At 51.1% G+C, this 24143-nt stretch overlaps 1 protein-coding gene across 1 annotated transcript in view; it reads left to right on the forward strand.

Moving 5' to 3' along the window:
- Window positions 1–23775, forward strand: part of vps4a (vacuolar protein sorting 4 homolog A) — a 36995-nt gene extending 13220 nt beyond the window's left edge. The window contains exons 3-11 of the mRNA XM_070898371.1: window positions 1475–1622; window positions 2409–2470; window positions 4327–4446; window positions 9379–9535; window positions 12899–13047; window positions 16582–16663; window positions 16774–16993; window positions 22194–22334; window positions 23287–23775. Coding sequence (XP_070754472.1) covers window positions 1475–1622; window positions 2409–2470; window positions 4327–4446; window positions 9379–9535; window positions 12899–13047; window positions 16582–16663; window positions 16774–16993; window positions 22194–22334; window positions 23287–23388 — 1181 coding nt within the window. The 3' untranslated portion in view covers window positions 23389–23775. The remainder of the gene's footprint in view (window positions 1–1474; window positions 1623–2408; window positions 2471–4326; window positions 4447–9378; window positions 9536–12898; window positions 13048–16581; window positions 16664–16773; window positions 16994–22193; window positions 22335–23286) is intronic.
- Window positions 23776–24143: the final 368 nt, after the last annotated feature.

Genomic DNA, 24143 nt, shown 5'->3' on the forward strand with positions numbered 1-24143 from the left:
CCACCTTACCCGTTTTATTTTTACTCCAGACAGGGATGTACAATTGCTGAAGTTCATCCATGTGATCTTTAAATGTTTGCCATTGCTTATCCACCGTCAACACTTTAAGTATCCTTTGCCAATCTATTCTAGCCATGTCGAAGTTACCTTTCCTTAAGTTCAGGACCCTAGTTTCCGAATTAACTGTGTCACTCTCCATCTTAATAAAGAATTCTACCATATTATGGTCACTCTTTCCCAAGGGGCCTTGCACAGCAAGATTGCTAATTAGTCCCTTCTCATTACACATCACCCAGTCTAGGATGGCCTGCTCTCTAGTTGGTTCCTCGACATATTGGTCTGGAAAACCATCCCTAATACACTCCAGGAAATCCTCCTCCACCGCATTGCTACCAGTTTGGTTAGCCCAATCAATATGTGGATTAAAGTCGCCCATGATAACTGCTGTACCTTTATTGCACACATCCCTTATTTCTTGTTTGATGCTGTCCCCAACCTCACTACTACTATTTGGTGGTCTGTACACAACTCCCACTAGCGTTTTCTGCCCTTTGGTATTCCGTAGCTCCACCCATACCGATTCCACATCATCCAAGCCAACGTCCCTCCTTACTATTGCAATAATTTCCTCTTTAACTAGCAACACCACCCCCGCCTCCTTTTCCTTTCTGACTATCCTTCCTAAATGTTGACTACCCCTGGATGTTGAGTTCCCAGCCTTGGTCACCCTGGAGCCATGTCTCCGTGATGCCAATTACATCATAACTGCTATATGCGCAGTTAATACGTCCACCTTATTCCGAATACTCCTCGCATTGAGGCACAGAGCCTTCAGGCTTGTCTTTTTAACACATTTGCCCCTTTAGAATTTTTCTATATTGTGGCCCTTTTTGTTTTTTGCCTTGGGTTTCTCTGCTCTCCACTTTTGCTATTCTCCTTTCTATCTTTTGCTTCTGCTTCCATTTTATGGGTCAGCCTGGGTTCCTGCTCCTGATCACTGACCAGTGACCCCTGGGTTAGAGAAAGGGGAAATCAGCCAGTGATCCCTGGGATAGTGTGTGGAGATTCAGGTTCCTGCTCCTGTGTGAACATCGGGTGAGAAGCGGATTGGATCGGGCTGCGATGCCCCCAGTGATCGAGAAGTCTGATGACACTCGCTGTCTGTGCTCATACAATACGAGTGGCAATGTGGGCAAGATACCAGCGGATATCTGGAGACTCGACGCCACTGGATGGTGTGTAATAACAGCCTAATGATGTCACAAGTACACGCAGAAACGCTTCCTGTGCGACTGGTAACTGCGTCCCCTTCCTGTGCGACCAGTAACTGCATCCACTTCCTGTGCAACCGGTAATTGCGTCCCTTCCTTGTGCGACCGGTAACTGGGTCCCCTTCCTGGGATACTGGAAGTGGAGGGACCATTCCCCCTCTGAGGGTTACTGCAATAAAGATATTCCACTGTTCCCGTTACAGATGAGGCTCATGGGGAAAAGGCGAAGGAGAGTATTCGAGCCAAATGTGTTCAGTACTTGGACAGAGCAGAAAAACTGAAGGAATATTTAAAAAACAAAGACAAACGTGGCAAGAAGCCAGTGAAAGAGGCACAACAAAATGACAAGGGGTAAGGACGGGGGATTGTTGATGGGGAGAAACAGCCCCGTGGGTTACTGATGGGGAGACGAGCAGATACATTGCTGAGGTGGGGGAGGCGGGCACATGTATTGCTGGTGGTGGGGGGGAGGGGAGTAACGGAGCTGCATGGATATTTTTGCTCTGTGGCTCTGAGAGACGTTATTGCCCTTTTCTCGTTACCAGGCAACTGAGTGGCCACATGTTAAAAGTGTGTAAGTTTGAAGGAAGAACTGAAGTCCAGGGAACTTTTCACCCCAGAGGTAATGGATTTATGGACCAAGTTACAGGGAAGTGAAGATCTAAATGGGGTTGACAGACAATCGGGTGTGTTTTGGAAGGGCTTGAGGGTATAGTGAGAAGGTGGTTGGGTGGAGTGATTGGGTGCGTAGATGGAGTTGGTGCGGTCAGTGGGTGGAAGGATAGAGTCGGGCAGGATGGTAGGATCGGGGGGGGCGAGAGGGTGGAGACGGGAGGGCGGGGTTGAGGGGGGCGCGGGAGGGTGGGATTTGGGGGTGGGATTTGAGGGATAGATGTGTGTTATTGGCAGTTTTTTCCCCCTTTGTTTTCCCTGGTATTTCTCTGTTTTCCAGTTTGGTTCAATATTTTCTCTCTGAAATGACCTTTTATATTGAACAGTTTCCTGCTTCTCTGTTCAGTACATCCTTCTACCCATTAACTTCCGTTTTATTTTTCTTTCCCCAAACCCAGCCTTTTTTCCTGCATTATGTCCCTCTGTGAAGATGCTGCGATTCACGTGTCTTAATTTCTCTCTCAGCAGCGACAGTGACAGTGAGGGAGAGAATCCAGAGAAGAAGAAACTGCAGGAGCAGCTGATGGGTGAGTGAGACTCCTCGCAGGGTCACCGTCGGCGCGCAGGGGGCCCCGGTCACCGTCACCGCGCAGGGGGCCCCGGTCACCGTCGCCGCGCAGGGGGCCCCAGTCGCCGTCGCCGCGCAGGGGGCCCCGGTCGCCGTCGCCGCGCAGGGGGCCCCGGTCGCCGTCGCCGCGCAGGGGGCCCCGGTCGCCGTCGCCGCGCAGGGGGCCCCGGTCACCGCGCAGGGAGCCCCGTCACCGCGCAGGGGGCCCCGTCACCGCGCAGGGGGCCCCGGTCGCCGTCACCGCGCATGGAGCCCCGGTTGCCGCCACAGTCTAGCTGGGCTGTGTCAAGGATTTCTACACATGGGTGAGAATTTTAAATTGGAGGTGTTGCCGGACCGGGAGCTAACGTGTGTCATCGAGCACAGATGTTGCGTGAACGGAACTTGATGCGAGTTAGGAGACGGGGCGGCAGAGTTTTGGACGAACTGAAGTTTACGGAGGGTGGAAGATGGGCAGCCAATCAGGAGAACTTTGGAGTAGTCGATGTAGAGGTTACAAAGGCATGGATGAGGGTTTCAGCAGCGGATGGGCTGAGGCAGGGCCGGAGACGGGTGATGTTATGGAGTTGGAAGTAGGTGGTCTTTGTAACGGAGTGTATATGTGGTCGGAAGCTCATCCCAGAGTCAAATAGGACGCGAGGTTGCGAACCGTCTGGTTCAGCCTCGGACAGTGGCCAAGGAGGGAGTTGGAATTTGTGGCAGGGATTCAGGACTGGATGTTGGACCAGCAGCATGACAAATCAGCCGATGGAAGGGCTGAGAGAGGTTGGTGGTGAGGTAGAGCTGGATATCGTCAGTGTACAGATGGAACCTGGTGTGTCTTTGGATGATGCCACTGAGGATTAGCATGAAGATGAGGAGGGGGAGCGAACCTAGGATGGGTGCTTGGGGGACTCCAGAGGTAATGGTGTTGGGGGTGCTGGAAGAGAAGCCATTTCTAGATCACGGAGGCGAGACATTGGAGGAGCATGGTGTGGTCAACCAATTTAAAGGTTGTTGCGATGTCGTAAGGGATGAGGAAGGATAGTGCACCATGGTCACTTTGTTACTTTGGTTAGAGCTGTTGTACTGTGGCAGGAGCGGAAATCTGACCAGATAGTGGTGGGATCAATAGAATTGGGGGAAATAGAGCTGGCTGTCATCAGCATATTTGTATATAATGTGCCTACAGACGATGACGCCAAGGGAAGCTTATAGATGGGGGAGAAACGGGGGCAAAGGACAGACTGAAGTGGCGAGCTGATTTTATGGAGGCTGGATGAGAATCAGTTGCTGAGGATGTACCAGGATGAGTGGAAGCCAAGGAAAGGAGGTGGATGGCCCGGGTCAGATCGTGCCGAGATCTGATTCACACGGGGCTGGGGGAGATGGACACAGAGCTGGAAGGCACCAACCGAGATCCAAAATAACAGCGACAGCCCTTCATACTTCCCCCAAACTGAGATATCTCTGAGCATCCAACTGTCAATCAAAAATATAACTGAGCATCAGCTACGTGACTTCAGTTGAGCAACATTTTGCCCATCCATTTAATCCTTTGACAGTGCATCATCCGATTAGCCCCGAGAGCAGCTCTCTGCTTCCTAATTGTTCCGCACATCACTGCGCTGGTCTGCCCTGCAGAACAAAGCTTCTTTCTGCTGGTGCATCAGGAGATTCATCTCCATTCTACAAACATAATATCCATCACCCTTCAGAGGGTCCACAACTTGATATTTATATTAAAAAAACAGTCGCACTTTTCCAATATGGAGCGGGTGGGAGTCTGTCGTTGTCACTGCTGTTGTCAGCTGGTGTGTTGTTGTTGTATCACAGGTGCTATTGTGATGGAGAAGCCCAACGTGCGATGGAATGATGTGGCAGGGTTGGAGGTCGCAAAGGAAGCCTTGAAGGAAGCTGTGATTTTACCCATCAAGTTCCCTCATCTGTTCACCGGTATGTGTTTGTATCGCGTGGAGGTTCTTCAAGCTCAGCACCTGCTCCATCTTCCGATCGTGTATTTCCTGCCTTTTCCCTACTCGCTGACAAGTCCTGACACACAATCCCATGTTTGGTTGCAGCTCAGGTGCCCATCCTGTGTGAATCAGTTCCTGAATGTCATGAAACTATTTGACTGTTCAAATAAGGCATGGTAACAGAACACCAACTTGCATTTATATAATATCTTTAAAGTCCCAAGGCACTTCATGGGCTATAGAAAATAGACCCCAACCCTCGAGGGAGATATTAGGAGGGAATGGTCTTCGAGGGGCTTCGAGAGAGATTTTTAAAGGAGGAGTGTGGAGAGTTATTGGAGGGACTTTGTAGTTAGCTGACGGCTGTGTGCCCATGAGTGGGGTGAGGGAGGGTTTATGCGGTTTTAGGGCTACAGGAGGGTGTGCAGATATAGTGGGACGATGCCATGAGGAATTTAATGAGGCTACGGTTTTTAAACTTGCGCCGTTGGGGAATGAGGGAGTTAACGCAGGTCAGTAAGAGCTGGGCTGCCGAGTGACTTGCTGCCTGCCAGGATACTGCAGAAGTTTTGTTGAAAATGGGAGCCAGCAAGGCAAAGGTTGGAGCAATTGGGTCTAAAGATGACTGAGGCCTCCAAAAGGATATCGGGAGGTGGAGTGAAGGCAGGCAGTGTTTCAACTGTGAACAAATGCCTCTCCCTTTCTCTCTAACCATCTCCAGCTCGACAAATCACCCTCTACACAACCCCACTCCCAGCACTGCCCCCCCCCACTCCCAGCACTGCCCCCCCCCCCCACTCCCAGCACTGCCCACTCCCAGCACTGCCCCCCCCACTCCCAGCACTGCCCCCCCCCCCACTCCCAGCACTGCCCCCCCCCACTCCCAGCACTGCCCCCCCCCACTCCCAGCACTGCCCCCCCCACTCCCAGCACTGCCCCCCCCCCACTCCCAGCACTGCCCCCCCCCCCACTCCCAGCACTGCCCCCCCCCCACTCCCAGCACTGCCCCCCCCCACTCCCAGCACTGCCCCCCCCCACTCCCAGCACTGCCCCCCCCCACTCCCAGCACTGCCCCCCCCCACTCCCAGCACTGCCCCCCCCCACTCCCAGCACTGCCCCCCCCCACTCCCAGCACTGCCCCCCCCCACTCCCAGCACTGCCCCCCCCCACTCCCAGCACTGCCCCCCCCCACTCCCAGCACTGCCCCCCCCACTCCCAGCACTGCCCCCCCCCACTCCCAGCACTGCCCCCCCCCACTCCCAGCACTGCCCCCCCCCACTCCCAGCACTGCCCCCCCCCACTCCCAGCACTGCCCCCCCCCACTCCCAGCACTGCCCCCCCCCACTCCCAGCACTGCCCCCCCCCACTCCCAGCACTGCCCCCCCCACTCCCAGCACTGCCCCCCCCCACTCCCAGCACTGCCCCCCCCCACTCCCAGCACTGCCCCCCCCCACTCCCAGCACTGCCCCCCCCCACTCCCAGCACTGCCCCCCCCCACTCCCAGCACTGCCCCCCCCCCCACTCCCAGCACTGCCCCCCCCCCCCCACTCCCAGCACTGCCCCCCCCCCACTCCCAGCACTGCCCCCCCCCCACTCCCAGCACTGCCCCCCCCCACTCCCAGCACTGCCCCCCCCCACTCCCAGCACTGCCCCCCCCCACTCCCAGCACTGCCCCCCCCCACTCCCAGCACTGCCCCCCCCCCACTCCCAGCACTGCCCCCCCCCCACTCCCAGCACTGCCCCCCCCCACTCCCAGCACTGCCCCCCCCCACTCCCAGCACTGCCCCCCCCACTCCCAGCACTGCCCCCCCCACTCCCAGCACTGCCCCCCCCACTCCCAGCACTGCCCCCCCCACTCCCAGCACTGCCCCCCCCCCCACTCCCAGCACTGCCCCCCCCCCCAGCACTGCCCCCCCCCCCCCCCACTCCCAGCACTGCCCCCCCCCCCCACTCCCAGCACTGCCCCCCCCCCCACTCCCAGCACTGCCCCCCCCGCTCCCAGCACTGCCCCCCCCCCCCCCCCGCTCCCAGCACTGCCCCCCCCCCTCTGCTCCCAGCACTGCCCCCCCCCGCTCCCAGCACTGCCCCCCCGCTCCCAGCACTGCCCCCCCCCGCTCCCAGCACTGCCCCCCCCCACTCCCAGCACTGCCCCCCCCCGCTCCCAGCACTGCCCCCCCCCCGCTCCCAGCACTGCCCCCCCCCGCTCCCAGCACTGCCCCCCCCCCCACTCCCAGCACTGCCCCCCCCCCACTCCCAGCACTGCCCCCCCCCACTCCCAGCACTGCACCCCCCCCACTCCCAGCACTGCCCCCCCCACTCCCAGCACTGCCCCCCCCCACTCCCAGCACTGCCCTCCCCACTCCCAGCACTGCCCCCTCCCCACTCCCAGCACTGCCCCCCCCCCACTCCCAGCACTGCCCCCCCCCCACTCCCAGCACTGCCCCCCCACTCCCACACTGCTGTCCCCCCCCCCCCCCCCCCCGCAGTCCACTGGCAAAATCACCTCTCAGCTCAGCAAAATTGGCTATTTTCCATTTTCGAACTTTTATTCCTGATCTATCCTTGTCCTTTTCCATATCTACCTTAAATCTAACTGAATTATGGTTACCATAAATGCTCTCCCACTGATGCCCCTTCCAACTGCCCGCACCCCTGGCGAGGATATTGGTCCCGGCTTTGTTGAGGTGCAACCCGTCCGGCTTGTACAGATCCCACCTCCCTCAGGAATCTCAAGCCCTCCTTCCTGCACCATCTCTCCAGCCACGCATTCTTCTGCTCTATCCTCCTGTTTCTGTACTCACTAGCTCGTGGCACCGGGAGTAATCTGGTGCTGACTACCTTTGAGGTCCTTTTTTTAAAATCTCTCTCGTAGCTCCCTAAACTATGCCTACAGGACCTCATCCTGCTTTCTACCTAGTTCATTGGTCCCGATATGGACCATGACCTCTGGCTGTTCACGCTCTCCCCCCAGGGTGTCTTGCAGCCGCTCGGTGACATCCTTGACCCTGGCACCAGGGAGGCAGCATACCATCCTGGAGTCACATCTACGGCCGCAGAAACTATTGAATCCCCTACCACTATAGCTCTTCCATTCTTCTTCCTCCCCCCATGCAGTTGAGCCACCCGTGGTGCCGTGGGCTTGGCTCTGGCTGCACTCCTCAGCAGCACCATCGCCCTCACTAGTACTCAGAAGAGAATACCGATCGGAGAGCGAGATGGACTCGGGACCCCCTGCGCTACCTAGTGCTCCTCTTCTGTCTGGCGGTCAACCACTCCCTCTCTACCTGCACTCTCTTAAGCTGCGGGGTGACCACCTCTAGAAACGTGCTAGCCACGTAACTCTCAGCCTCACTGATGCACCGCAGTGACTCCAGCCGCCGCTCAAGCTCCGAAACCCGGAACTCGAGCTGCAGTAGCTGGTGACACTTCCTGCGCATGTGGTCGTCCAGGCTACGGGAAGCGTCTAGGACTTCCCACATGGCACAGGATATGCGTTCCACAGGACTGAGCTGATCTGCCATGCTTCTATTTAATACACTAAGATCTAACCCGGCAGAAATAATTTAAAAAAAAACATTCACCAACCTCATACCAATCAGTTCTTTCCCTCTATTTTATAGGTTATGAACTAACAGCAGAAATAAAGTTAAAATGATGCCCCCTTGTTCTGGACACCCCCACAAGAGGAAATCGTTTCTCTCTATCTACCTTATCGAATCCCTTTATCATTATAAATAGCTCAATTAAATCACCACTTAATCTGCTATACTCAAGGGAATACAAGCAAAGTTCATGCAACCTGTTTGTGCCCTGGTATCATTCTGATGCTAATCCTGGCTCACTTTTTACACAACACCAAACCACAGTTGGACTCCTGGCTTAATGGTAAACAAGGCGTGAGGGATGTGCTGCTAAGTATTCAAGTAATCAACGACTTGCGTTGATATAGCCCTTTAATGCAGAAAAATGCCCCAAAAATGGCCACTGATATTAAGAGAGGTGAAAGTGATGGGTTTTAAGAAGGGGCTTGAAGGAGGAGAGAGGCGGGTGGAGGGGTTTCGGCATGGGATTCCAGAGCTTCAGGCCTAGGTGGCTGCAGACATGATATGAACAGTAGGGGGGGGGGGGCTGATAGGCACGAGATTGCAATCTGAGGATCGCAGAGTTGGGGGCTGCGTAGAGTTGGGGGAGCTGGGTGCGTAGATCATGGCTGATCTTGTGAGAAGGCTCACCACCACCATTGGGAAATCAATGTCGGAGATGTTAGCTCAGGGCTGGAAGTTGCTCCTCTGTTCAGCTATTCACTGATTCTGGAGGAGTTCCGGCTGTAACACCAGGACGATCTTGGGTCCTGAGCTGGGTCCGGGAAAAACCCCAAAGCAGGAATCTTGTCTACGTGCCAGTGGTTGCATCTGCAACCTGCCGGAAGCTGTTCCTTCGTCGAAGCTAACTATACCTGGGGCACGCTGAATTCTGAGCAACAGTAGACAATGTTTGGAAGCGCCATTCTTGCTTTGCTGCTATTTCCCAGCCAGTGGTGAGGTAAATCAGAGGGATGCAAGTAATCCAGGCAGCAGAGGCCTCCCCACCTGTCTCTTTGTAAAATGTGCTCTGTGTAAGCAGGTGACATCACAAGCTGCCGGCAGAAGATTGATTTGTCCAGCCAGCAGTGAACTAGGGCCAGCAATGTGCAACTTCAGAGCAAAAGGAACGGAACAGAGTTTAATTTCTTTCAGTGTTCAAAAGAAATTTGATTTAGGTTGGAAGAATATCGATGTAACTGAACCGATGACAACCTGTGTTTCTTATTCCCATCCTGGAGCCTGGCAGGAGTGTACTTAATCTGTCACAATCCCACTAACTGCCGTGGCTGTCTGATCTAATTGTTGTTGTGATCTTTTCATTTTTGTAGGCAAACGAACTCCTTGGCGTGGGATTTTGCTCTTTGGTCCACCAGGTACGGGAAAGTCCTACCTGGCCAAAGCTGTAGCAACAGAGGCCAATAACTCCACGTTCTTCTCTGTGTCTTCATCTGACCTCATGTCCAAATGGTTAGGAGAGAGTGAGAAGTAAGTGGCATCTCAAATATCTGGACTTCATGAGCTTCTGAGTTAAAAGCAGGTTCTGTTTTTCTAGACACTATGATCAAGCTCGCAGAAGATACCCTTTGCATCTTTGCTATCGTACACTGTGGTTAGGGAATACCCAGCTCTACCTCCCCACCACTTCTCTCGACCCCTCCACGGTCTCTAAATTGTCCGACTGCTTGTCCGACATCCAGTTCTGGATGAGCAGAAATTTTCTCCCAATTGACTATTGGGAAAACCGAAGCCATTGTTTTCGGACCCCGCCACAAACTCCTTTCGCTAGACCCTGACTCCATCCCTCTCCCCAACTTCTGTCTGAGGCTGAACCAGGCTGTTTGCAACCGTGGTGCCATATTTGACCCTGAAAAGAGCTTCAACCACATATGCGCAGCATAACTAAGACCACCTATTTCCACCTCCGTAACATCGCCCGTCTCTGCCCTTGCCTCAGCTCATCCGCTGCTGAAACCCTCATCCATGCCTTTGTTACCTCTAGACTTGACTGTTCCAACGCACTCCTGGCTGGCCTCCCACATTCTCCCCTACGTAAACGAGAGGTGATCCAAAACTCGGCTGCCCGTGTCCTAACTCGCACCAAATCCCGCTCACCCATCACCCCTGTGCTCGCTGACCTACACGAGCTTCCGGTTAAGCAATGCCTCGATTTCAAAATTTTCATCCATATTTTCAAATCTCTTCATGCCCTCGGCCCTCCCTATCTCTCTAATCTCCTCCAGCTCCACAACCTCCCAAGGTGTCTGCGCTGCTCTAATTCTACCCTCCTGAGCATCCCTGATTATAATCGCTCAGCCATCGGTGGTCGAGCCTTCTGCCTCGGCCCCAAGCTCTGGAAAATATAGACAAAGAAAATAGGTGCAGGAGTAGGCCATTCGGCCCTTCTAGCCTGCACCGCCATTCAATGAGTTCATGGCTGAACATGCAACTTCAGTACCCACTTCCTGCTTTCTCGCCATACCCCTTGATCCCCCGAGTAGTAACGACTTCATCTAACTCCTTTTTGAATATATTTAGTGAATTGGCCTCAACAACTTTCTGTGGTAGAGAATTCCACAGGTTCACCACTCTCTGGGTGAAGAAGTTTCTCCTCATCTCGGTCCTAAATGGCTTACCCCTTATCCTTAGACTGTGACCCCTGGTTCTGGACTTCCCCAACATTGGGAACATTCTTCCTGCATCTAACCTGTCTAAACCCATCAGAATTTTAAACGTTTCTATGAGGTCCCCTCTCATTCTTCTGAACTCCAGTGAATACAAGCCCAGTTGATCCAGTCTTTCTTGATAGGTCAGTCCCGCCACCCCGGGAATCAGTCTGGTGAACCTTCGCTGCACTCCCTCAATAGCAAGAATGTCCTTCCTCAGGTTAGGAGATCAAAACTGTACACAATATTCCAGGTGTGGCCTCACCAAGGCCCTGTACAACTGTAGCAACACCTCCCTGCCCCTGTACTCAAATCCCCTTGCTATGAAGGCCAACATGCCATTTGCTTTCTTAACCGCCTGCTGTACCTGCATGCCAACCTTCAATGACTGATGTACCATGACACCCAGGTCTCGTTGCACCACCTCTTTTCCTAATCTGTCTGTCTCTCTGTTTTTACCACCAAAGTGGATCACCTCACATTTATCCACATTATACTTTATCTGCCATGCATTTGCCCACTCACCTAACCTATCCAAGTCGCTCTGCAGCCTCATAGCATCCTCCTCGCAGCTCACACTGCCACCCAACTTAGTGTCATCCGCAAATTTGGAGATACTACATTTAATCCCCTCGTCGAAATCATTAATGTACAGTGTAAACAGCTGGGGCCCCAGCACAGAACCTTGCGGTACCCCACTAGTCACTGCCTGCCATTCTGAAAAGTACCAATTTACTCCTACTCTTTGCTTCCTGTCTGACAACCATTTCTCAATCCATGTCAGCACACTACCCCCAATCCCATGTGCTTTAACTTTGCACATTAATCTCTTGTGTGGGACCTTGTCGAAAGCCTTCTGAAAGTCCAAATATACCACATCAACTGGTTCTCCCTTGTCCACTCTACTGGAAACATCCTCAAAAAATTCCAGAAGATTTGTCAAGCATGATTTCCCTTTCACAAATCCATGCTGACTTGGACCTATCATGTCACCTCTTTCCAAATGCGCTGCTATGACATCCTTAATAATTGATTCCATCATTTTACCCACTACTGAGGTCAGGCTGACCGGTCTATAATTCCCTGTTATCTCTCTCCCTCCCTAAACCTCTCTGCCTCTCTACCTCTCTCATCCTCCTTCAAGACGCTTCTTAAAACCTACCTCTTTGACCAAGCTTTTGGTCACCTGCGCTAATTTCGACTTATGTGGCTTGGTGTCAAATTATTTTATCTCGTAATACTCCTGTGAAGCGCCTTGGGACGCTTCAGTAAGTTGAAGGCGCTATATAAATACAAGTTGTTGTTGGTGCCTGTTGACGTGGGCAGAACCAAAAAGCCATCAGTCCAATCCCAGGTAGTCCCCTAATCTCTTTCTGTCAGAGGAACAGGACGTAATTTTGAAACTCAAACTATTATAAATGAATGCAGAACCCATTTGCAGAGTGAGGATACTATGGGATAATGGGGGGAGGGGGGGGGGTGCTAAAGAATTGGGAGCAAGGAGCTAGAGCTGGTGTGACTACTAAAATAATGGCGCAAACTCAATAACTGGTCTCCAGTGTAAGATGAATGAGCTGAGGAAAGATTAAGCTTTGCAGTGAAAGATGCTGAAAGTGAGGCCAGAGGATAGAAATGGAAATCACCAAAAAATATCATGATAAACCATCTTTACTCAGCAGGAGAAATATTTAGGATAATCTACCAAACAGAAAATAGAGGTAAAAATCTTGAGGTTAGTGAGAGCGAGTTATCGACCTTTGTTGGTTCCTCTCATCACCTTATGTGATGGTTGCATCTCCCTTTAAGGGTTTGGTACACTTACTGAGGTGAGCTCTGCATTATCAGGGAAAGCACCTGACCCTTGCTATCTGTCCGTCTCTGCTTCCTCCACAAGGTCTGGTTCACCCTCAGCAAACCCTGGTCAGGTACTTGGGGCTGCCTCTCCCAAGGAGATTGCAGGTACTTTGGCAGCAATAGCTGACTGTCCAGCTCCGATGATAAATGGCTGAGGTTCCAGCACAAGGAAAGGTGGCAGTGCCTACAAGGAGTTTGTAAAGCGGGTCAGCACAGGGGAGTAGACGCATACTGTGGGCGAGGGGCTCCCCTAAGATTTCACAGAGTGCTTTTTAAATCCTTTTCTTTGTGAGATGGACTGGGTAATCCTGTCCCCTTTCACCCCCCTCAGACTTGTGAAGAATCTGTTTGAGTTGGCGCGGCAGCACAAACCCTCCATCATATTTATCGACGAAGTCGATTCCCTTTGTGGATCCAGGAACGAGAATGAGAGTGAAGCTGCCAGGCGCATCAAAACTGAATTTCTGGTCCAGATGCAAGGTATGACGGAAGCCTTTTAACCCTCGAAGCCATGTCCCTCAGAGGCTGGTTCACTCTGAGTCAGATTGGTGCTCATTACAGACAGCACCTCATCATCATAGGCAGTCCCTCACAATCAAGGAAGACTTGCTTCCACTCCAAAAGTGAGTTCTCAGGTGACTGAACAGTCCAATTCGGGAATTACAGTCTCTGTCACAGGTGGGACAGACAGTGGTTGAAGGAAAGGGAGGGTGGGACTGGTTTGCCGCACGCTCCTTCCGCTGCCTGCGCTTGATTTCTGCATGCTCTCGGCGACGAGACTCGAGGTGCTCAGCGCTCTCCCGGATGCTCTTCCGCACCTAATGTTACATTGATCTCTCGCTTGAATTTCTGGGCACGAGTTCAACGCTAACACCTGTGGCATTGTAGAGGTGACAGACTCCTGTGCCAGACACACCGCTAACATTGCCCAGCATTATCTAGTTTAAGCGAGAGGTGGGCGTGTGGTGATGGGCCCAGCATCATCAAAGAATATCTTTTATTTTGCTTTTATAAACATGTTCAATTACTTTTTCTTTTACATGTTTGGATGAATGATATGCTCATGAAGATGAGGATGTCAGTGCTGGGAATAGAATCTAACACCCAACATATAAATGTTGGCAATATGAACTAAATGGTACAATTTTAAAAGGAGTGCAGGACCGAGAGACCCGAGGGTGTATGTATACAAATCATGGAAGGTGACAGGACAAGTCAGCATGGATTTGTGAAAGGGAGATCATGCTTGACAAATCTTCTGGAATTTTTTGAGGATGTTTCCAGTAAAATGGACAAAGGAGAACCAGTTGATGTGGAATATTTGGACTTTCAGAAGGCTTTCGACAAGGTCCCACACAGGAGATTAATGTGCAAAGTTAAAGCACATGGGATTGGGGGTAGTGTGCTGACGTGGATTGAGAACTGGTTGTCAGACAGGAAGCAAAAAGTAGGAGTAAATGGGTACTTTTCAGAATGGCAGGCAGTGACTAGTGGGGTACCGCAAGGTTCTGTGCTGGGGCCCCAGCTGTTTACATTGTACATTAATGATTTAGACGAGGGGATTAAATATAGTATCTCCAAATTTGCGGATGACACTAAGTTGGGTGGCAGTGTGAGCTGCGAGGAGGATGCTATGAGGCTGCAGAGTGACTTGGATAGGTTAGGTGAGTGGGCAAATGCGTGGCAGATGAAGTATAATGTGGATAAATGTGAGGTTATCCACTTTGGTGGTAAAAACAGAGAGACAGACATTATCTGAATGGTGACAGATTAGGAAGGGGGAAGGTGCAGCGAGACCTGGGTGTCATGGTACATCAGTCATTGAAGGTTGGCATGCAGGTACAGCAGGCGGTTAAGAAAGCAAATGGCATGTTGGCCTTCATAGCGAGGGGATTTGAGTACAGGGGCAGGGAGGTGTTGCTACAGTTGTATAGGGCCTTGGTGAGGCCACACCTGGAGTATTGTGTACAGTTTTGGTCTCTTAACTTGAGGAAGGACGTTCTTGCTATTGAGGGAGTGCAGCGAAGATTCACCAGACTGATTCCCAGGATGGTGGGACTGACCTATCAAGAAAGACTGGATCAACTGGGCTTGTATTCACTGGAGTTCAGAAGAGTGAGAGGGGACCTCATAGAAACATTTAAAATTCTGACGGGTTTGGACAGGTTAGATGCAGGAAGAATGTTCCCAATGTTGGGGAAGTCCAGAACCAGGGGTCACAGTCTAAGGATAAGGGGTAAGCCATTTGGGACCGAGATGAGGAGAAACATCTTCACCCAGAGAGTGGTGAACCTCTGGAATTCTCTACCACAGAAAGTAGTTGAGGCCAATTCACTAAATATATTCAAAAGGGAGTTAGATGAAGTCCTTACTACTCGGGGGATCAAGGGGTATGGCGAGAAAGCAGGAAGAGGGTACTGAAGTTTCATATTCAGCCATGAACTCATTGAATGGCGGTGCAGGCTAGAAGGGCTGAATGGCCTGCTCCTGCACCTATTTTCTATGTTTCTATGTTTCTAGGACAAACTCAGAATGCTGTTAAAAATGCATATGCGATCTTTGGCTTTATTAATAGATGCGCAGAGTACAAAAGTAAGGACATTATGCTAAATAAATCACTAGTTAGGCCTCTGCTGGAGTTTTGAGGTCAATTCTGGGGACCACACTTTAGGAAGGGTGCCAAGGCATTGGAGAGGGTGCAGAAGATATTTCTAGAGTGGTACCAGAGATGAGGGACTTCAATTCTGAGAAGAGACTGCAGAAGCTGAGGTTGCTCTCCTTGGAGTAGAGAAGGTTAAGGAGAAATTTATTGGAGGTGCTCGAGATTATATGGAGTTTTGATAGAGTAGATAAGAAGAAACTTTCTACTGACAGGAGGGTTGGTAACCAGATTTAAGAAATTGGCAACAAAAATCCAGGGGGATAATTAGGAGAATTTTTTAATGAGGGGAGTTATGATCTGGAATGCACTGCGTGAAAATGTGATGGAAGCACATTCAATAGTAACTTTCAAAAGGGAATTGGATATTTACATGAAATTTTGCAGGGCCGTGAGGAAAGAGAATGGGCCTAATTGAACAGCTCCTTCAAAGAGCCAGCTCAGACGCGATAGGCCGAATGGCCTCCTGTGCTGTATGATTCCATGACATCCTATTTGGCCAAGAGGAGCACTTGTTGCATGGCTCGCACTTCAGATTGTGCTGGCTTGTGCCCGATATCGTGAGCGTGGCAACGAAACAGAGCATTCAAGGGCCTCACTTCAGCCATGGAAGAGCCACATGCAGCTCCCAAGAGGCTGGTTGGCTACCCTTACTCTCATCAAGCACACTCAGCTCATGTATGGCACGAATTAGACAGAGTAAGGCTCTCTCAACAACAAACAACAGTTTCGGTTTGGCACTCTTGCTGTCGTTCTGTTCTGAGTGAAGGTGACTATTTGTGCTGAATCAACAGTTTTGTCCTGTGGGTCCACATGCTCTGGAAACTGGGTTAAATCTTTGCAGTCAGTTAAGAGAGATTGTCATCCATCAATCTCTACCAGGTTCAAACACAGGGTGCAGATTAAATTAAGAGTTTAGGGAATGGATTTTGTGAAGAGGGTCAGCTGGAATTGTAGTGAAAAAAACACCAATTGGAAAGCAGACTGCACCTGATGGTGGATGGGAAAGTAGATCAAGGAATGCAGGTGAAGTGAGCAGAGTTACGCCAGTGACCCCTGGTCTGGTCAGCTGAGCCAGTGTAAGTGATAGAATTGGAGTGGGTGGTGATTATACAGAGACGGGAATGGGTCTCGGCTAAAGCTACCCTTGTGTTTTCCCCAAAGTGCCAGTTCTCTCCGAGCGAGTGGGTTTGGGATGAGCTATTCAGCAGATTGGGTAGTTATTCTTTGCATTTCAACACATTTTAATCCATAAAAAAGCAACTACTGAATAAAATCTAACCAGCTTACTGTGTATTTAGGGCTCTAGAATCCTCTGTGTCTGATTCAAAAATGATTTGTTTGCCTAACTTCAGGTGTTGGGAATAGTAGTGATGGAATCTTGGTTCTGGGAGCGACGAACATCCCGTGGGTGCTGGATTCTGCCATTAGGAGAAGGTCAGCCTTCAATTTGTGCTGCTTCATGCAGAATATTGCAGATAGTTTCATTGGTTACATTGGTGAAATCATTTAAAAGTTCGCTCATTGATCTGGTTGTTTGTGTTGAGGTTTGAGAAACGGATTTACATCCCACTGCCCGAGGAGCCAGCGAGAGTGCACATGTTCAAACTGCACCTGGGCTCAACTCCATACTGCCTGACAGAGGCTGACTTCAGGGAACTTGGCAGGAAAACCGAAGGATATTCAGGAGCAGACATTTGTATCATTGTACGCGATGCATTAATGCAGCCAGTCCGGAAAGTGCAATCAGCAACCCATTTTAAAAAGGTAAATAGTTAATCTTTTACTGGCAGTCACAATCTCCTTCCAAATATCCCACTGGTTCAGCCAAGCCCTTGACCTTGGACCTTAAACCTGATCCTGGTGGTCTGGACCTGGGAATTGAGGAAGCAAATGGAAGAGCAACAAATTTTCATGTAGGAATGAGAGACTGAAGTCATTGTTTATATGCCGGAAATGGGAGTTCTAGACACAGGGATTGTTAGATCTCTTAATTGCCAATGAAATACGAACTCCGATTGTAGTTTTAATGTCACTTTATTTTGGCAGACAGCAACAAGCTCTTGGCTTTAAGCCAGGTCTTTGTCCTTCTGAGACCACATGGTCAAAATGGCTGTATTTATACCTGGATCAATTTACAGAAAAGTACTCGCCTTCTTTGACCTTATTGGCTCAATTAATAGTCTTTTAATCTTTTAATTGGCTTGCTACCCAAGGTACTAAAAGGTCAAGTTGATTGATGACTTAATGCAACATGCTCCCACTCACGTAGCATCTCTGACTTGTTGTCTGTGAATTTTCACAGCCTGTCTAAATGCAGCCTGTTTGAATTCTCTCTCAGGGATCAAACACTTATAAGTTTAGCAAGGGTTTAAGGAATATCCGCTCAAACAATGCTTTGTTGCAGAAGATCACACGTTACAGACATTAAGCTCAACTTTCTAGATCTCTTCCTCCAGCTGCTTTTTCTAATTTCGCGTTACGATCAACATTCCCGTTAAGTTGCGCAGCAGTCTGGAGGTCCCACGCAGGCCACTCACCGGCTTTCCAGTGGGAATAACCGCGCATGCGCGAGATTTGAACGGGCCGCAATGCCAGTTAAAGGGCCCGCACATGGAAAATTAAATTACAGAGAAGATTGGTTACAGTCGTGCCCATTTGATGTCTTTCTGACTACGTTAGTCACACACTTTGCACCAGTTCACACCAGTCTTGATCAAGGAGTAACATCTGTTACCCATGGTTGCAGACCGAGCAACTAGCGTTTAGTTTAAGCAAAATTTGCCGATGATACCAAACTTGGATACCAATTGACTAACAGGACATAGATAGGTTGGCAGAATGGGCAGACAAGTGGCAGATGGAATTTAGTACAGAGAAGTGTGAGGTGATGCATTTTGGCAGAAGGGATAGGAGGAGACACTATAGACTTAATGGCACAGTTCTAAAGAGTGTGCAGGGACAGAGGGACCTGGGGCTTCATGTACATAGATCTTTGAAGGTGGCTGGACATATTGAGAGAGTAGTTAGCAGAGCATATGGGATTTTGGGCTTCATAAATAGAGGAATTGAGTACAGAAGCAGGGACGTTATGCTGAACCTTTATAAAGTTCTGGTTAGGCCACAACTAGAGTATTGCGTCCAGTTCTGGTCACCAGACTTTAGGAAGGCTATGTAGGTCCTCGAGAGGATGCAGAGGAGATTTACCAGAATGATTCCAGGGATGAGGGATTTTAGCTGCAAGGTTAGGTTGGAGAAACTGGGGTTCTCCTTGGAGCAAAGGAGGTTGAGGGGAGATTTGATCGAGTTGTACAAGATGATGACAGCTTTGGATAAGGTAGACAGAGAAAGGTTGTTCCCATTAGCTGATGGTACAAGGACTAGGGGACACAGATTTAAGTTTTTGGGCAAGCGATACAGGGGGAGATGTGAGGAAGAACTTTTTTACTCAGTGAGTGGTAATGACCTGGAACTCACTGCCTTACAAGGGTGGTGGAAGCAGAGACGATCAATGATTTCAAAAGGAAATTGGATAGGCACGTGAGGGGAAAAAACTTGCATAGACCGGGGGAATGGGACTGACTGCATTGCTCTAGAGAACCAGCATGGACTGGATGGGCCGAAGGCCTCCTTCTGTGCCGTAATAACTCTATGACTCTACGTAGAAAAATGTGAAGTGATAGATTTTGAAAGTAACAATACGGAAAGGCAATTCACTTTTAATTGGTAAGTTTTTAAATGGAATAGAGGAGCAGAAGGACTTGATGCAGATAAAGGTGGCAGCACAAACAGATAAGGTCATAAAACCCAAAGAATCCTTGGCTTTTGTATCTCGAGGCAGAGAATACAAAAGCAAGGAGGTAATGTTGGGGCTTGTACAGGACCTTGGTTAGGCCATGGGTGCAGTACTGTATCCAGAGAGAGACAGAGAGAGGGGGGGGGGGTTCAGACAGAGAGAGGGGGGGGGGGTTCAGACAGAGAGAGGGGGGGGGGGTTCAGACAGAGAGAGGGGGGGGGGGTCCCAGACTGAGAGAGAGGGTGGGGGACCCCAGACTGAGAGAGAGGGTGGGGGACCCCAGACTGAGAGAGAGGGGGAGGACCCCAGACTGAGAGAGAGGGGGGGGACCCCAGACTGAGAGAGAGGGGGGGGGACCCCAGACTGAGAGAGGGGGGGGGACCCCAGACTGAGAGAGAGGGGGGGGACCCCAGACTGAGAGAGAGGGGGGGGACCCCAGACTGAGAGAGAGGGGGGGGACCCCAGACTGAGAGAGAGGGGGGGGACCCCAGACTGAGAGAGAGGGGGGGGACCCTAGACTGAGAGAGAGGGGGGGGACCCCAGACTGAGAGAGAGGGGGGGGACCCCAGACTGAGAGAGAGGGGGGGGACCCCAGACTGAGAGAGAGGGGGGGGACCCCAGACTGAGAGAGAGGGGGGGGACCCCAGACTGAGAGAGAGGGGGGGGACCCCAGACTGAGAGAGAGGGGGGGGACCCCAGACTGAGAGAGAGGGGGGGGGCCCAGACTGAGAGAGAGGGGGGGGACCCCAGACTGAGAGAGGGGGGGGGGCCCAGACTGAGAGAGGGGGGGGACCCCGAATGAGAAAGGGGGGGGGGACCCCAGACTGAGAGAGAGGGGGGGACCCCGAATGAGAAAGGGGGGGGGGAACCCCAGACTGAGAGAGAGGGTGGGGGACCCCAGACTGAGAGAGAGGGGGGGAGACCCCAGACTGAGAGAGAGGGGGGGGCCCAGACTGAGAGAGGGGGGGGGACCCCAGACTGAGAGAGGGGGGGACCCCAGACTGAGAGAGGGGGGGGACCCCGACTGAGGGGGGGGGGGCACAGACTGAGAAAGGGGGGGGGGCCCAGACTGAGAGAGGGGGGGGAGCCCAGACTCCGAGAGGGATTGTTGAAGCAGAGTCTGTAAATTTAAAAGAGGGATATTAAAGGTTATGGGGAGTGAGCAGGAGAGTGGGATTAGACCTGGAGAGTTATTAAAGGGTACGGGGAGAATGGATTTAGACTGGGTGGGATATTAAAGGTTACGGGGAGTGGGATTAGACAGGGTGGAGAAAACACTGACGAAGTTAGTGTCTAAAGGCCCGTTTCCCTGCTCAGAGATGGTGCGGCTGTACCAGGAGTGAGGTATTGAACTAGAACAAATCTGTAATAGCTTTTCCTGTTCAACGCTCTGATAAAATTTTTGAATCAGTCATTAAGTGATAAGGGCTCTGACCAGAATATAACATCATCACTGGGTCAAAATCCTAGAACGCCCACCAACCGAACTGCACCCATCGTGGGAGCACCGGCACCCCATGGTCTGCAGTAATGTCAGTCATGCCCACATCCCGAGGAATGATTTAAAAAATGTATTTTTCTATCCTCCACCCTGCCTGAAATGGGGTTTCATTCCCTGGATGGTTGTTTGCCTTTTTCTCTCATGCGCCCTGGCTACTGTTATCCATTGTAACATTGAGGCTCCTTATGGCCACGATCACTTCCTCGCCACTTCCTGTTTCTCTGAGCTTTTTACTGATTGGTGGAGCACATGTGTTTACGACACTGTTACGACACATGGTCCTGCTATTCGACCAGGACCATGTCCCCTCGCCCCATTTCCCTCCCTCTCTCCCCTCCCCTCAGTTCCCCCCTCGCCTTGTTCCTCCTCCCCCCGCACCGTCGTCCTCTCGCTCCGTTCCTCCCTCCTCCCGCCCCGTTCCTTCTCCGTCCCCTCGCCCTGTTCCTCCCTCGCCCCATTCCTCCCCCCTCCCGTTCCCTCGCCCGTACCTTCCCCACCTCCTCCCTTTGTCCTCCCCAGTCCCCTCTCCCGTGTCCTCGCCCCCTCCTCCCCCTCCTTGCCCCTGTCCCCTCCCCCATTCCTTTGCCCCATTCCCCCCATCCCCTCTCCCTGTTTCCCCCCCCCCCCCATCCTTTCCCCCCTTCCTCTCGCCCCATTACCTTTTATACAAGATTGAGTAGGTTGGGCCTATAGTCTCTGGAGTTTAGAAGAATAAGGGGTAATCTAATTGAAACAAGATTCTGAGGGGGATTGACATGGTAGATGCTGAGAGGTTGTTTCTCATATTTTCCTCTGGCTGGAGTATCTAGAACTATAAGCACAGAGTCTCAGGATAAGGGGTCAGCTATTTAAGACCGAGATGAGGAGGAAATTCTTCACTGAGGATGCTGAGTCTCTGAGTATATTCAAGGCTGAGTTGGATAGATTTTTGGAGTCGAGGGGAATTGAGGGATATGGAGATCAGATGGGAAAGTGTTGGAAGTCGATGATCAGCCATGATCTTATTGAATGGTGGAGCGGGCTCGAGGGGCCGAATGGCCTACTCCTCCTATTTCTTGCGTATATTTGTCTTTTTCAAATACTCACAATTTCCCTTTTAATAATGTTAGTCTCTAATTCGATAGTCTCTTGTGCTAAAACATTCTGATCGTCTCCGTGTGAAAAGATTTCTTCCTACCCGTTCACCCGTTCATTCTCTCCGTTACTGTTTCACCAGCCAGTGGGAACAATCTTCCACTATTTACCCCCACAAAACATTCCATTATTTTAAGAACCTCCATTAGTTTCCTTCTTTAACCTTTTCGGTTTCACTGAAAAAGGCCCCAATTCTTTGACTTTAGAAATACAACATTTTATTCCTGGTCCCATTCCAGTGCATCTTCACTCTGCCCTCTATGGCTCTGGTACCCTTCCTGAATTCCCCAAACTGCACGCAGAACTCCAGCTGTGGCCTGATCAATGTTTGTTTTATAAATTCAGCATCGCTTCCTTGTTTCTATATCCAGTGCCCCGGTGTATAAAACCCATCACTGCGTTTATACCCGACTGCTGAGTGCGACAGTAGTAATGCCCAGATTTCCACAAACTAGCTCATTTAGAAATGATTGAGATGCTTTGCTCTCCGTTGTCATGGAGATGTAGTGTTAACTGTCTGATCTCTTCCTCATTAGGTTCGAGGACCATCCAGGACAAATCCAAATGTCATAGTGGACGACCTTTTGACGCCCTGTTCTCCTGGTGACCCGGCCGCCATCGAGATGACCTGGGTGGATGTTCCCAGTGATAAGCTGCTGGAGCCTGTGGTTTGCATGGTAACGCTGCCTCTCCTTGTGCCCCCATTGTGTTGTGTACCCGCATGCTGCTAACAATGCAATGGCTGCAACGCAGAGAAGGGGGTGGAATTGATGATGCCAATTCGAGGTCAGTTGGACCTTTGCACAGTTAGCCGAGCGGAAAAGCAAGATTTTATTGGGAATGAAGAATTTTATTTTTCAGCTGACTGGTGTCAAGGCAGAGTGACCCTATGCCAGGCATATATGTGTGGCTCTGCCCCCACCCCCCCGTGTCTGTCCGCACCCCTCAGTGTCTCTCTCTCTTTCCCCCCCCCCCCCCCCCCTGTGTGTCTGGTGTCGTCCGTTCTCCACCCCCCCCCCCCCCCATGTCTGTGTCCACCCCCCTCCCCCCCTTGTCTTTGTGTCCCCCCGACCCCCCGGTGTCTGTCTATCCCCCCTCCCCCCGTATCGTTCCCCTACCCCTACCCCTCTCCCGTACCCGTATCTGTCCCTCCACTCTTACTGCCCCCCCCATACCCCGCACCAGTCTTTGAGCCCCTGGGTGTGCTTATGTGTTAGGTTCTTTTCCTGCTCTGCTGTACAGCGTGGGAACCGATGTGTGAGCTGTGGCTGATCTCCTGCCTCGGGCTGTATCACAGAACAGTTAAATACAAAGGAATCCAGATAATTTTTGCATTCTTGATCTCCCGCCGCTCCCTCCCCAATCTCTGCGTTATGTCTGTGCTCTAATGGGTGCCGGGTGTCTGCTGCCAGCCCGTGGCTTGTGCTTCTGTCACTGCCTCGTGCGACAGCACAGCCGAGGGCCGAAGAGCCAGGTCTGTGGCAAAGCTTCCTTCTGTCATTCCAAACTCTGCTGCTCTTTGTGTAAATCAGATCTTCATTCACAGATCGGGGTAAGTTTGGAGGTTGCGTTCCCCGTGATTTGCCCTCCTCGATCCTAACCCCTGAACTCTCCTCTTTCTTTGTGCAGTCTGACATGCTACGCTCGCAGGTCACGACTCGGCCCACCGTCAATGCCGAGGATCTTCTAAAGGTGAAGAAATTTACAGAAGACTTTGGGCAGGAAGGCTGAGCCTTCTGTTAAACTCCTTAATCTGCCAGTTGATTCCTACTCCTGAAACCGCGAGGAATTGTACGATCTGGAGCCGAGTGTGAAACTAACTGGAGATGGAATCGCCTTGAGATCGGGAGAGGAACGAGTCTCACAGACGCTGCCATTTCATTTGCCTATTTAAAAAAAAAAGCTGAATTTTGTTTTGCTGAAGACTTTGTGCTGTCCATTAGTAACCAGGTTTCAGGCAGAAATATCCCAGCATGACCTTCACACTCCTACAGAACTGGGGAAATGCCCAGTGGATTCACCTCTTCCCTGCTTCTGTAAGAGTTTCAGAGATTCCTTTTATTCACTGATTGAGAGCCTTAAAATAAAATACCGATCTTTCGCTGATCCTTGTTCACAGTTCAGGTTTCAGAGCTTTATTCTCACTGGGTTTCATTTTTCAGGCAGAGTTACTGAGAAAGGGGAGTTATAAGGGCTGGCGTTTTGGCCATTCTCTGATCTGTCTGACTTTGTGTGGGGAGTGAAGAGCAAGTATTCATTCAGCAGTTAAAGGGTTAATTATGCACAAACTAGAATGTGTTAAACTGGGTCAGATTCCCAGCTAAGACAATGGCCATTTCTTAGCTGGGATTCATTGAATGACGGTGCAGGCTCGAAGGCCTACTCCAGCACCTATTTTCTATGTTTCTGTGACAGGAGATGTTCTGTAGGAGTCTAAACTACTAGGGAATGAGAATATTTCACTGACTGTTGGAGGAGAGAATGTG

The sequence above is a fragment of the Pristiophorus japonicus genome, chromosome 13 (assembly GCF_044704955.1).
Source record: "Pristiophorus japonicus isolate sPriJap1 chromosome 13, sPriJap1.hap1, whole genome shotgun sequence".
Taxonomy (NCBI): Eukaryota; Metazoa; Chordata; class Chondrichthyes; family Pristiophoridae; genus Pristiophorus; species Pristiophorus japonicus.